The 14,201-nt window shown below is 33.4% G+C and overlaps 1 protein-coding gene across 1 annotated transcript; it reads right to left on the reverse strand.

The window, feature by feature from the left end:
- Positions 1 to 2,757: 2,757 nt before the first annotated feature.
- Positions 2,758 to 10,787, reverse strand: LOC131942453 (sodium-coupled neutral amino acid transporter 7-like). The gene is made up of 10 exons (XM_059302354.1): positions 10,685 to 10,787; positions 9,400 to 9,521; positions 8,376 to 8,574; positions 7,894 to 8,035; positions 7,216 to 7,308; positions 6,251 to 6,308; positions 5,786 to 5,920; positions 4,660 to 4,784; positions 3,752 to 3,951; positions 2,758 to 2,954 (listed from the first exon to the last, which is right to left on the reverse strand). The coding sequence occupies exons 1-10, from the start codon at positions 10,785 to 10,787 to the stop codon at positions 2,758 to 2,760; spliced, it is 1,374 nt and encodes a 457-aa protein (XP_059158337.1).
- Positions 10,788 to 14,201: the final 3,414 nt, after the last annotated feature.

The following is a 14,201-nucleotide window of genomic DNA, read 5'->3' on the forward strand; positions in this document are numbered from 1 at the left end:
ATTAATCAGTGCGGACGATAGAGTTAGCCGCTGCGGACGATGACGGTTCTAATACGACAGCTGAGCAACACGGCATAGTAGTAAAATTCACCACAGCGACATTACACGTATGAGCATATGAAGCTGTTCGGTCTCGGTGCCTCACAAATGTTAAGAACCACTGGTATAGACAGTATTGGACGGAGTGGCCTAGCGGTAGAGAGCGAGATTGCTAACCCGAAAGTCTCGAGTTAGAAACGGGTTCAAGTCAATCTACCCAGCTCTGATTGGAACCTAACTCACATTAAGTTAAATTAAAGGCGACTGGACATAGTGCTAACCACACTATCCCTTCATATGGCTAGGTCTCTGAACCATATAAACTCTAATTCATCTGCCCTGCGTGTCTTTGATACGAACAGGAAAATGGTATAGACAGTGCATCAGCACGGAGAAACTCCATTGAACCTCTTATTTCATTTATCTCAAATGTCATCTTTTTCAACTTTGTTTATTTTATGTATGGCAAATGTGCATCGCAACATTTTATTTCTTATTCAATGTTATAAACTTATTCCTATATGTTTAACATTTCATTGAAAATTATTGTTTACACTTTATAACACCTGTTTCAGATGGCAACGGGTTTGAACACGGTACTTCAACTTAATGATAACATAATGGCGATATGCAAGTAAGGTATGTTGAAAGGAAATGTTGAATGAATAGAAAACATGTAGGTGGACATGAATGATTTCATTCAAATGTTCAGCCATATGTTACATGATGTTTATATATAGCAAGCTCTAAACACTTAAAATGCATGACGCAAAGAGATATTTGTGCAGTTTCATATAATGTAAATGTGTTTGGAAATCTTCGCATTTGTCATTTTGTTACTAATATACGAGCAGTTCCCATACAATATATTTTATTTATTTATTTCATTCAATAACGGTAACAATAGTAGGCACGGAGGCCTTTACAAACTGTAAATGTGTTAGAAAGTTACCGTATTTTAGATTGTGTATGTATAATTTGTTTAAATTTGTTTATTCATGTTTTTGAAATTTGTTGTTTTGTCATTTTGTTACTATTAGAAGAACAATTCCCAAACAAGGTGTACATATGTTTGAAAATCGTCATAGTTATCATTTTGTTACTATTTCATCAACAAAGATAAACGATGAACAATGACAGAATGGGACATCGTACGATACGTTGTCCTGAATAATATTCCCAAGTTCGGACCCCATACAGATGAGGTTCGTTAGCTCGGGACAGCCACCCATCAAAGAGGCAAATTTCCAAAATCAAACAAAAGCTGCCTTGTAGTTTGTTTTTGGATGGACACAGTTAAGGACGAATATACAGAAAGGATGAAATCATAGTCAACTGGCCGTATAGCGCACAACATATTGACACGTAATACTTTATTGAATGAAACCCCTTTAATTTCACAATACTAGATAAATGGCCCATTGAGGGAAAAATACAACGGGCGCTAGGATGATTGTGTTGTCTTTTTCTTTAAACCTAAATCAAAACCAAAATCTCCAACTCATCTTCAAATTTAACCAAAAACGAAAATTGTCACTTAAAACGGATTTTTACCCAGAATCGGCATTTTAACCGAATTGAAGCTTGATGTACACGTACTTACTTCACATTCATACTAAATATAGTCGTAGTCATACCCCTAAGCCTTGCACCTAAGCTCAAACTTGACAAAACTCGCATTTCAGAGTTTCTTTCAGGTATCTACATGGTCTGGTGAGCTGTGGTTCACGCTAAATGTTTACAAGCGTAGAGCCGGGTTTAGTGACGGCTATTAGGGGCAGATAATTTAGTTTGAAACGATTACTTAGGGGAGGTAACTAAGAGGAGTTTACTTTCACAAGGGGGGGGGTGGGAGGTGGGGTAGGGGGTCGTCCATAAATGACGTCACACTCGTACCGACTAAAGGTTGACCCTTCCTTCTCTAATCTAGACCAGTTTCCTACTTTTGACCGCTAAACATCAATCATGCAAGAAGTGTTTCTTTCAGACTTTTTTCTCCGGTGGGGAGTGGGATTAAATTCTCTGGGGGAGGGACGGCTGACACTAATAAAAGTTTATATTTTCTACATAAATTGTGTTTCATTCGGGGGTGGGGGTGTGGACGGCAGACGTTTTTCGGCTCAGCCCCCACCTCACCTACCCAAAGAGATGCCTAAAAAATTCTTCATGCAGACCACTTTTAAATAAAATTAGACAAAAAAATTAGGCGATAATGTTAGTGTCTTTATTATCGAGTATCATTGACGTCATTATTTTGGTGGCATTAGAATTATTTACTGTACAATCCATAAGGTCATTCTTTTTCGTGTAGCATTGAAAGAAACACTTGTCGCATCTGTCGATCACACAGACGAAAGGCAGACCCAACTTGTAAAATCTAGACCCGTTTCCTACTTTATTAATTGTATTTCTTGGGGGAGGGGGGAGCAGTAGCGTAGCGAGGGGGGGGGGGACAAGTCCCCCGGCGCCGACCTTAGGGGGCGCCAAAATGGGTTGGAAAAATAAATTGAAAGGTTGAGGGGGTCGGAAATCGAAAGTTTGAGAGGGGGGGGGGGGGGTTGCAAATCGAAAAGTTTCTCCCCGGGCTCCGGGAAGGGTTGCTACGCCTCTGAGGTGGGGGGGGGGGGGAAGGAGGGCGATGTTCTTAAAATTAGACAAATAAATTAGAAACTTGAGATAGAAAAACAACTGTATTCATCTGTAACAGATATTTTCTGATCAGCTACAGTACAATTTGGACGAGTCTGGCTTGGCGTCGTAAATGTCTTTGGTGATGGTCTGTGTAAACGTCAGCCCAAAGATAAATACACCAACAATAATAAAAACCATCGCCATCCATTGTAACGCGTAGACGTTCTTGGGCTGTTTCTCAAAAGATTCTATTCTATTCTGCATCGTCTTAAACAAGCAGAGTCCTGGAGAAAAGAAATGTTATACACTGGTTATTTTTGTGTTTTCCTTTCTATTTCTTTTCCACTTCTATCATTGTTAATCGTCTATCTTTGTTAATGAAATAGGTTGACAAAATGTCATATATATGTGTATAGAAAGTATGGTAATCAGAATTCAAGAATTTCACAAATCTTGACGCTTTACACCTCCCAGAGTCGGTAAAACTTAATTTTGCAATGTTGTCTGTATGTGTTTGTGTGTGTGTGTGTGTGTGTGTGTGTGTGTGTGTGTGTGTGTGTGTGTGTGTCGGTATTTAAACACGATAACTTGAGTTCCGTTAAAGCCAGGTTGACGAAATGTCATATATATGTGTTATAAAAAATATTGTAGTTCTGTATCAACTATTCAGCTATTTCCGGTATCCGGAATGGGAACTTATTCTACTTTCGTTTTTGCGTCATTTACGGTGACCGGAAGTAGTACTTAACCCTATTTCCCATTTTAAAAAAAAAAAGCGTATGGATTTTTTAAAAACTTGATTCCTCTTTATTTATAAATCATTGATGTTCTGCAATGTTATACACATATTATTTGCTGTTCATTTGGTGCGCAATTCTTTTTTCTATAAGATTCTCTTCTATTAAAAAAATGTAAGTATTTGAAAATTGATTTTTTTTACATTTCTATATCCTGTCGGCACTGGAGATGTTATCTCCATTATTTTAACTAATTTATATATGAAATAAAATGTTTGTGTTAGAACCTGTTACGTGGTGTTGCTTTTTCAATGTTTTCAGCTTGAAAGAGAGAAACGACTGACCTGGGAATACAAAAATAAAAACTGCGGCTAGTGACCCGAGGATCTGTATGGCCACACCGATGTTCGGTGTGAAGATGGACAGTAGCAGGGTCAAGGTGAACCACACCAATGTCGTTATGGCACGTCTCGACGTTTCTCTGTACCGAAGATCCTCGGGGCTCATTTTCCAGAGCACCGCCCACACCGTGTCAAAGGCGGACCTGTGGACATATATATGAACATAAAATAAAATAGGTTAAAATAAACTCCTCAGAATTATTTCCCATTTACTATTTAAAATTTGTTTTTACATTATAATTAAGTCTACTAAATAACGAAAAGTGAACTCTACTTCAACTGACTAATTGACCAATTAACCATCAGGCACGAAAATGAATCTACTTAATAACTCTCCCTGTTTACTTTTCACCAACTTCTTGAAAAAAAAATTCCGTATTTTTATTCGACTTTAAAGGAAAACCATTCGATAAAGCGTATTTATAAATGTGATTAACATACAATTTATTTGGAAGGGTAACCGGAAAATTGCACAACAGAAAACTGCACAACGAAAAACTACACAACGGGAAAGTACAGATTGGAAAACTACACAACGGAAATTTACAGAACGGAAAAAATGCGCACAAAAATGCGTAATGGAATTTTTTTTTAAAACCTGAAAATTTAGACATCAGCAAAATAAAACATATATTATTGAAATATGACAAAATTAAAGTGTTTTAGTATAATGTTTGTATTTGCGGATTTTTCTGTTTGCGCATTTTTCTTTTGCACACTTTTCCGGTTTCGCGTTTTTCTGGGAACCATATCACTAGAAACACACTTAATGTTATTTGTTGTGAGCTCCATTTCGTGCATATAAAAATCGATGCCGATGTCATCAATTTACCAAATACCAAGAGACTTACTTGCCACAAAAGCAAAAGATAGGGTATGTTGTGTAAGTTTTGACAGCCACAAGAACTACAGCCAACATCACATCAGCTGTAGGGGTAAACGACAGCAATATGTCATTGGTGACTAAGTCACCGAACTGTAGAAATGTTGAGAATTTTATTTTACTTTAAAAGGCATTTCTAGGTCAGTTTTCAAACTGTAATATATGTTTCTTACACATCAATATGTATAAACATATTTTTGAAAATTCGTTTTAATAATAATCTATTAAATACACTCAGAAATAGACTATAAGACAAAGTATTTTTTCAATAAAATGCATTGTTTAGAAGTGGGTTACAAAAACGAAATTTCATGCATGAAGATTTGATATTCCCATGTTATTGAATATGTGTTATTAAGACATAAAAATTAAGACTACATCTTTAAAAAAACAAATGTCCTTGCTAGTTATTTGTATATTTATAGAATTTGAAAAAAAGTTATATGACGGTTATCTAGGAAAATAAACGCCTCTTCAGTCCTTTAATAATTATTTTATCTAAAACTCATGTTATTTGGGGGAACTAACTTTGTTTAAATTAACCATTGATTTGTTGTTATTCCCAGCTAGGTATTTATCACCGATAATTTCCCTTTGTTTAACTGAATAACCCAATGTAAACCTTTAAATATTTGTTACTTTTTTTCCTCAATAAAACAATATCTTAAATACAGATCCTTCAACAAAGGTTTACGATCTCTATCTAGTCTACTGCACTTTAATTAAATTTCCGGTGGTTTGCGGGAAGTTTTTTTTAATATTATCATATCTATTACTATGTAAATTATGTATATTTTCTAGTTCATCCAAGGGTATGTGTGTGGAGGAGCTGCCCCTATTGAGAAATTTGTGAAAGAAGTTAAATGTATCATAAGTTATTTCCAAACTTACAATCATTTTTCACTTTTGTTCAATCATTATAAATCATTATAAATATTTGATGTTTTCGCCAAAAAAAAAATATATATATAACTGCATTACAGCGCCTAAATCATAACAAGTACAATCAAGTACAAACAAAAAGTTAATAAAAAGTAATCACAAATCCATTCCAAATATCTAATCACAAATTTAAAGAATAAAACCACAACAACCTGCAAATATCCCAGAGCTGCAGTGACTGTGTAAGTTATGATACACAATATCATGGCAAGTGTTACTGTTTTAGAGAACTCTCTCAAGTTACGCTTGACCATACAGGAGTAGATGGGGACGATTTCTATATGACACTGAAATATGTAACGATAAAATAGTAACACATTGAATTCAGTACTGAATATTGTTCAAGTTGTTTGCCATATAAAAATATAGTTTTAAAACTGGAATAATAAAAAAAAGATTTTTTTCAAAATTTCATCTTAATATTATTGTCATTTTTTTCTTTACAAATGCCAAAAAAAAAAAAAAAAAAAAAAAAAAACAAGACAAATAATAGTTTTGTTTTACAAAATCAAAACTTTAATATCGACTATTTTCAGTGGAAATTACCAAATACCTTATTCTAAAGCTAAATGTTCTACCGTTACTTCTGCAATCTACAACCAGTATAACAAACTCGCCTGATAAGAAAAACATATTTCTGGGACTACAAGAAACACATCAATCCATGAATGTGGCCTGAAAAATAAGCGCATCTGGAGCATAGATGAATTTGTCCAGAGTTTGTTAAATTCTTTTATAATATTAACAAATGGTCAATAAGGAAAAAGTTATAAATCATTTTTGAAGCATTAAAATATGTTGTACTTTTAATACTTCCAACCTACAGGGGTTAATAATTTAAAGTTTTGCATGGCGTCTATAATGTTTTAACAAACTAACGTCACGTTAAAATTAAAGTGTAAGTCTAGCAAAATAAATCTCTGAATACTTAACACATATTTAAAATTATTACATGTTCTAGGTAATTCCATAAATTCATTAGCCAGTCAAAATGTTTATAATTTGCATAGAAGAGATATGTAAACAAACTATGGTAGCTAAAAAATATAAATGAAATTTGGGTGGATAGAGTACATATATGGAACAATGCCGCCGAAATAAACCCTTTGACGGGAAAGATGCGAATAGGAGAATTGTGCAAAAAAATGTGCGCTAGGCCATTTTAGTTTCTTCAACCGAGCATCAATAGACATTAACAACGAAAGAATGCATGTAAATTGTAATCTAATAAAAAATATTTCTACCAAACATGAACAAAATTAAGTGTTTTAGTAAAATTAGTTTGTGCTTGCGCATTTTCCTGTTTGCGCATTTTTTTGTTTGCGCAATTTTCTGTTTGCGCAGTTTTCCGACTAAAAAAGTAATTTCTATTAATGTGCATAGTTTATGTCCGGACCCCTAAGCAGAAAGAACATTTTTGAATCGTTTGTTTGTGACTTGTTTTCTGCCCTGTTCTCAATGGAGTGTGAATACAAGGAAGAAGTATAAGAGTTAAATTTGGATAGAAATGTCTGTTATAAATATTGTTATTGTATATGATATATTCTTGTAAAAAACAAAGATCATTTCGAATGAAACGTACCCGGTTACGATATTTCCTGGATTATCGTGAGGTAGAAAATATTTAATGGTAACAAGTGCTGTTACATACAAGATGCCTATCACACCAATGATGCTAGAAGAAAAGAAAAGTTATGATGACAATAGAAATAATATCATGGTTTTATTACACTAATGTACATGTTTAGTGATAGTTAATATATATATATATATATATATATATATATATATATATATATATATATATATATATATATAATATTACGGAATAATGAGAAACATTGAGTTATGTTTGCATCCCATTCGCATTTTAATTTATTTTTATACAAATCTAAACAAATCAGTAGAAAAAATCAGCCAAATGTATATTTTATGCATGAGTTAAATGGTATTGCAAACAAATTAAACCAGATTAAGCAACATAGTTGATTAAGATACATTAAAAAATAAAATCAGAAATTGTATTTTTTATAAACATATTCCAATACATACTCTCCCTCTCTCTTTTTTGTCTATCTCTATTACTCTCTCCTACTCTCTGGTATTAAGTCAATAGATTTGCAAGCAATGGTCAGTAACCAGTCAAAAAGGATGTTTAAATTATATATATATATATATATATATATATATATATATATATATATATATATATATATATATATATATATATATATATAATTTTTTTAAACATACCGCTTACCTTGCGTAGCTTAAAAAATCGATTCTTTTAGGAAAACATAACGGCAGTATAAAGACTATAGACGTGGCTGATATAATGAACGCTCTTGTCATGTAGAATGGGGTTGTTTTACAGAAAATATCCTCCGCCACTTTGAGGAAAACTGGAAAAAATAATATCCTGAATGAGAAAAAACATTAGGTCTCGTTTAAATAACTGAAAATCATCTAACAAAAATAATTTTAATCTCTCAAAGTAGAGAACAGCAGTAGAATAAACCACTGCTCATTTTAAAAAGTGTTTTTATTGTTAATAAAGATAGCGTAATCCAAATCAACATTTAATTTTCTAAACTATAAATACAAAATCACAGTCCAAGACACCATAATGTTTTAGTTTTCCACCTAACAACATTTGTAAATGTATGCACCACGATTGCGTTCTCCGGAATTGTCAAAGATCTGATAATATATAATAAATTATATATTTTAAAAAAAACTTACACATTTCCCATTGGTCGCCAATGATAATGAGAAACGTGATACATAAACCAAAGCAGTAGAGTAAAATACAAACAGCACAAGCCAGCTGGGCTTTAGGGCCACACAGGGAGAGAACCACGTCTTGGTAGGTGTTACTTCCCTTGATGTCAGAACAGTAGGCGATGGTAAGTAATGTCAACACGACAAACACCAACAAAACCTGGCAATAAAAAGTAAATCGTGTTAATTGAGTAAAAGGGTCGGCAGATCTTCAAGCTGAGCTTAAGGGATGGTGTGGCTAATTCAACCCAAGAACAGACGTAATACACTCTAGAAGATAGAAGCTTTTCGCGTAAGGGATAACATTATTCAAATCGTAAAAAAATAATAACGTGGCTTTAGAAGTCGGCAACGTTAGGAATAGATGGCTAAAAGGTGTTAATACCAAATTATGAAATAAAACATTTTCGGAGCGAAATTAGATTTCTGTCGAAAAGATTATTATAGATGCAATGTGTTATTTAAGACGTAAACACAATAAGCCTGAAAACAATGGTCGGTTGGAAATTTTTAAATCAACTCAAATTAAATACTACAAATATTTTGTAGTGAGATGTTTTGTCCGTGAGATCATTTATATTTTTTCATTAAGATAATTTTGGATGGCGTATTTTGTCCTTAGATTATTTGTCATTAAGATCTTTTGTCGTGGGGTATTTTATCCTCGGATCATTTGTCCATGAGATATTTTGTCTGAGATCATTTGTCTTGGACCGGGGCAAATGTGCGCAGAAATGAGCCCCAAGAGCAATTAAAGAATGTGCAGAAATATTGAAAGCAGGATGTCAAGAACTCCACGAATTGCTTAAAGGAATAGATTAAGTAACAATGTGACCGAAGACATCATAACTGAGTTGAAAGAAAAACAGAATGTATAACTATAAAATTACGTAAATATGCGGCTTTGGAGAATATGACTTAAAACTTCTTAGTCCAATGACATTTTATAAAATTTTAGAACCAGAACTTGTATTGATCAACTTACTGACTGAATCATCGTTGAAGAGAAAACCCCTCCAGCTTTGTGAAAGGCAATGGGGAGGTTTAAAAGTCCAGCGCCCAGTACAGCGTTGACCACAAGAAACGCTGTGACAAACCAGCCTGTACCTGGACACATACAATGTATCAACAGTTGTAGTTACATATCCGTTTTTATTTGTGTGAGGAAATTAGAATACATCAGTTTAAAACACAGAAAACTACTGACTCATTTGCAAAGAAAATTACAATGTAATACACTTTAATACACTAAAACAGAGGGGAAAAAATGTAAATACTATAATATAGTACAGTGCATGAGGGAAGGGGTACATACTGTAAAGCTAGACTGCTAACTCAAAAGTCTCGAGTTCAAATCCATGTTAAAGTTAGTAGACCTTTCCTTTAGTCCGCCTAGCTCTAATGGGTGCATAACTCAAGTTATGGAGAGCAAGGAAGCTGGACATAGTGTTGAGCAAAAAATCCCTGAACATGTGAAAGAAACCTAGGAATACTATCTAAAACTAATATATGTCTATGTAATTGAAACTGTTTGCAAGTTATTTAGTTTTGAAAAACCGTAAAGTGTAGAGCATTTCATGTTACCGGGGATTTCTCGAAAGCAAATGAAGGGCTCAGTGGAAAAAGTACTTAAGTGTATTTTGAGAGTTTTGAGAAAAATGAGTGCAAAGTTTTAAAATTGTTATTGAAATACCAAAACAGCTGATGCAGAGTATTCAAATTAAGCTACTTCGGTACTTTTTCCATGGTCCAAATTTACAGGGATGGTTAAGGGGAGGCATTCAAATAATATACCGGTCTTAACTCATTTTTGAAAAAATGTAACTTAAGTACTTTTTCCACTGAGCCCTTCAAATACGAGTCAGAATTAATACTTATATGTAAAGTTTCGTCCACCTTATTATAACGGTACACAAGCTGTCCACAGAAAGATAGACAGACCGACAGCCAGACATTAACGATTGTAAAACTAAGCTCTTCTGATTCATAGGTGTCAAAATCTGGAGTTCGATTTGTTTTCAAGATTGAGGTACTTCCAATATTTTCCGTCTACCAGAGATTAATAATCGAAAGAATTAGCATCTCTCCATTTTACAAATACATTAATGTTCTTTATTTACTCTATGGGTGTGCCTCTGAAGGTAGCCCCCCCCCCATTCCCCCCTCCCTAGTTGTTAATTAACTTGTCATTTTAAATAACAAAATACCATTAACAATGCAATGATAAAAAAATATGTAGATCTTATAGAAATAATTTCAATCAATGTTACCTGTTGTTGTACCGACTTTATCATGTTGTAAGTCTATCGACTTGATCCCATTTCTCTCACCGTCTAAGTATTCAAATTTGATGCTATTCGTTTGAATAGTCATGATTTCCGTCTGATAAGAAAATACACAGTGAAAAATAATCCGCTGCGAATTTTTCCTCATACGCGGATTAGTACTTGTTAGTTATGTATGTCACTGTAACTATATAATAAGTGACGACATGGGACTAAATAAAATGTGTAACAGGTTTTTGATTTACTTAATTTTTTTTTTCGTAAACTTTTACTAGCTTTACACGTCAAGCTACACAGACAGACCAAAAATAATCAGCACGTACTGTTAAAATAATTTATTTTTATGCGTTGTTTTTACAAAAATTATGTCATGTTATTGTCAATTCATAACCTCTAGTAGCTATCACCGTTGTCAGTAAACGTAAAGTTAACCAGTCAGACGTTTGGTTAATAGGCAGACGAAGTAGTGCTCCCACATATAAGAATAAATAAGAATATATGCATATATATATATATATATATATATATATATATATATATATATATTATCATATATATATATATATATATATATATATATATATATAATCATAACGATGTACATAATCCAATATGTTGCTTGTTATTTGGAATTAGCATAAACATAGTTATTTCGAATCATAGAAAATAATTAAAAACTATTTCGGAGTATGAATAATAACACATTCCAGATTTTTTTCACGAAATTTACATATAGGCCCTATTGGGTCAATGAAGGGGAAGCTAGTTCTTTCAAATAGCTCACATTTTAACTACAAAAAAGTATCACATCAAGCGTGTAATGTTGGTTTTTATTTTTTTAATCAGCACCTTTTTACGTTTGCTTAATAAGTTCATTTTTTTTTCCTTTTTTAAAAATTTCAGTTAACTTTATGGGTTTATCAGTTTACTTTTACTTTATCACTTTACTTTATACGTTTCAGATTTTGATTTAACTTTATCTATTTATTGTTTATTTCATCAGTTTAGCAGTAAACTTTATAAGTTTACTTTATCAGTAGACGAGTTAAGCTTATCAGTTAATTAGTTTATTTTATCAGTTTACATTACCAGTTTAATTTAAAATATTGAATCTAGGGGAGACTCAATATAACATTTTTTATTTCACGTTTGAATACAGTATAAAAATACTAAAAACGATTACCAGAGTAGAAACGAAATTTCTCTCACGATTTCAACATTTAGAGCAGGGGTCTCCAAACTTCGGCCCGCGGGCCGGATGCGGCCCGCGAAGTCCTTTCATCCGGCCCGCGGAGATCTTTTCGTCCAAGGAAAAATTGTTTGTTTGTGATAGTTGAGAAACTTTTCCCCGAAAAATCAAAGACATGCCTGGAAGAAATTGGCCCCCGAACTGAAATTTGATAGTTTATGCGGCCCTCGGACTGAAAAGTTTGGAGACCCCTGATTTAGAGGATAACAGTTTTTTTTACTGCAACCTACCTATATATAGTCAACAGCTGGTCTAGGGATTCAGACATGTTTATCAGCAGTATCTATCGTGACTGGTCTGGCTTCTTTACATACGATATAAATAATGACGACAGTTCTGGGACAATGTCAATGTGATGTGGGGGTGGGGTGGGGGTGGGAGGATACGTCTGGTGTCAAGAGGAGAGGGTCACATGAGACGTTACATTTGCTAAACCAAAACTTGAAAGATTAAACTTGCGAATATTCTCATTAACCATGAAACGATAAAGCTGCTAAGTGAGATTGAACATGAACCGTTAAGAGAATTGGAATATGGGGTTAGGGTTGGTCGAGTCGGTAAAGCTTAAGGTTCGTTAAACCGAACGGTATCGAGTTCGAATCCTCGGGCAGATGAGGCACGACAGCTAGGGACAGCAACTCTTCTAGGAGAGACAACTCCAATATTAAACAACTGCTGCCTTGTAGTTTGTTCTTGACTATGTGTGACTGTATGTTAAATAAAAAAAAAGTTTTAACAATAATTAAACAAATGATAGTGAAAATACGTAAGTATTCCAACTGAGGAAATAAAATGGGACTCCATTGGAAGACTAATTATGTCATTGTTAGCTTAGGAAGACATTTTGGTAAAGTACTTAGGATTTTTTCCAATGTATTGGTTGTTTCATCAATTTAAGTTATACAATAGTTTATTAGTTTTAAAATGTGCTAATCTACAGTAAACACCATATGTGGGTTAATTTTGACGCGCATTTGATGCACGGTTTAGTAACGAAGATGCGATGATATTACAATTTTTTAAAAATAAATTTGGCAATGTAACAAGTATAAACTATTAGAAATTACTAATTTATTTTCGCTGCTATTTAAATAGTGTTTTACCTAATCTATAAAGGAATAATAATTGCATCCTAATGTTTTATTCATTCTTTTAGTGTATTAAAAATGGGGCAAGTATTGTAATTTTTATTTAACTTGAGTTGGTCTAGTTGTGTACTAGTAGCATAGGTCAGCTTTATTTTTCTAATAACCAACTGTCAAGTTTGCGATGCCTCTGCAATTGGTACATCTGTTAAACCCTGTTTAAAAATGTTAATGTATTTAAGACCGCAGTCAGTCTAGGTTTTTTTCTGTCACGTGATCATTGGGGTGGCTGTTGGTGTCATGTATGTCTGAGAGTAAAACACGGGGTTAAAAGATATAATAAACCGGGAGTGATCTCCCCTAAACTTTCTCGGATATTCTAATAACTACGAGGGATGGCAACTCAGGACATAGACAATATTTGTAATCCATTTTTAATTACTTAAACTTTTTATAATAGAATGGAATCTCGTAAAAAAAAGAATTGCACACTAAGTGAACGCCTAATAAAATGTGCATAATAGTGCGCAATATTATTAGTACTTTATAAATTTACGTGCGTTTTATGAGAAAACGGAAATAGCGTAAATTATTACTTCCGGTCAACAGAAATTACTCAAAATTTGACAGAAGGTAGAAAATTAGATTTTTTACTTACATGTGAAATTTCATTTATCTATCTGAAACAGAAATCAAATTATAGGCTTTTGAAAAATTCAAAGTAGAAAAAGTACCACTTCCGGTTACTGGAAATCGCTCAAAAGTTGACGAGGATCTACGATTTTGATAAAATACTTATATATGAAATTTCATCAACCTAGCTGTAACGGTACTCAAGTAATCGTGTTTACAAACAGACACAGACACACACACAGATAAACATACATACGGACAAGATTGCAAAATTATGTATTTCCGTATCAGTGAGGTGTAAAACGTCGAGATTTGTAAAAATCTCGATTTTTTTTGCACCATTACAATACTTTCTCTATACTTCGTAGGCCTATATACGAGAAAGTAAAAAATGGTCTGGGAACAATGCTCGAGATTAATTAACTAAATAAAACTAACATCTTAGTAGTAGTAAAGTTCCCTTTTCAAACCTGACGGTCTATAGGGCAAGTGAAGTAGAGTTTACTTGTTTCTGTTGCTTAGGCATATGAAGAAA

Source organism: Physella acuta, unplaced genomic scaffold, assembly GCF_028476545.2.
Source record: "Physella acuta isolate Inbredline_101_S28 unplaced genomic scaffold, ASM2847654v3 ptg000406l, whole genome shotgun sequence".
In the NCBI taxonomy this organism is placed as follows: Eukaryota; Metazoa; Mollusca; class Gastropoda; family Physidae; genus Physella; species Physella acuta.

Bases quoted from the DNA above. Each gene is read 5' to 3' on its own strand.
- LOC131942453 (XM_059302354.1), bottom strand. From the start codon at position 10,787: ATGACTATTCAAACGAATAGCATCAAATTTGAATACTTAGACGGTGAG. The intron at 6,309-7,215 runs GTACGTTTCATT...CTTATTTTTCAG, and splicing joins CCAGGAAATATCGTAACCGG to GCCACATTCATGGATTGATG. The intron at 5,921-6,250 runs GCGAGTTTGTTA...TACATATTTCAG, and splicing joins AAATATGTTTTTCTTATCAG to TGTCATATAGAAATCGTCCC.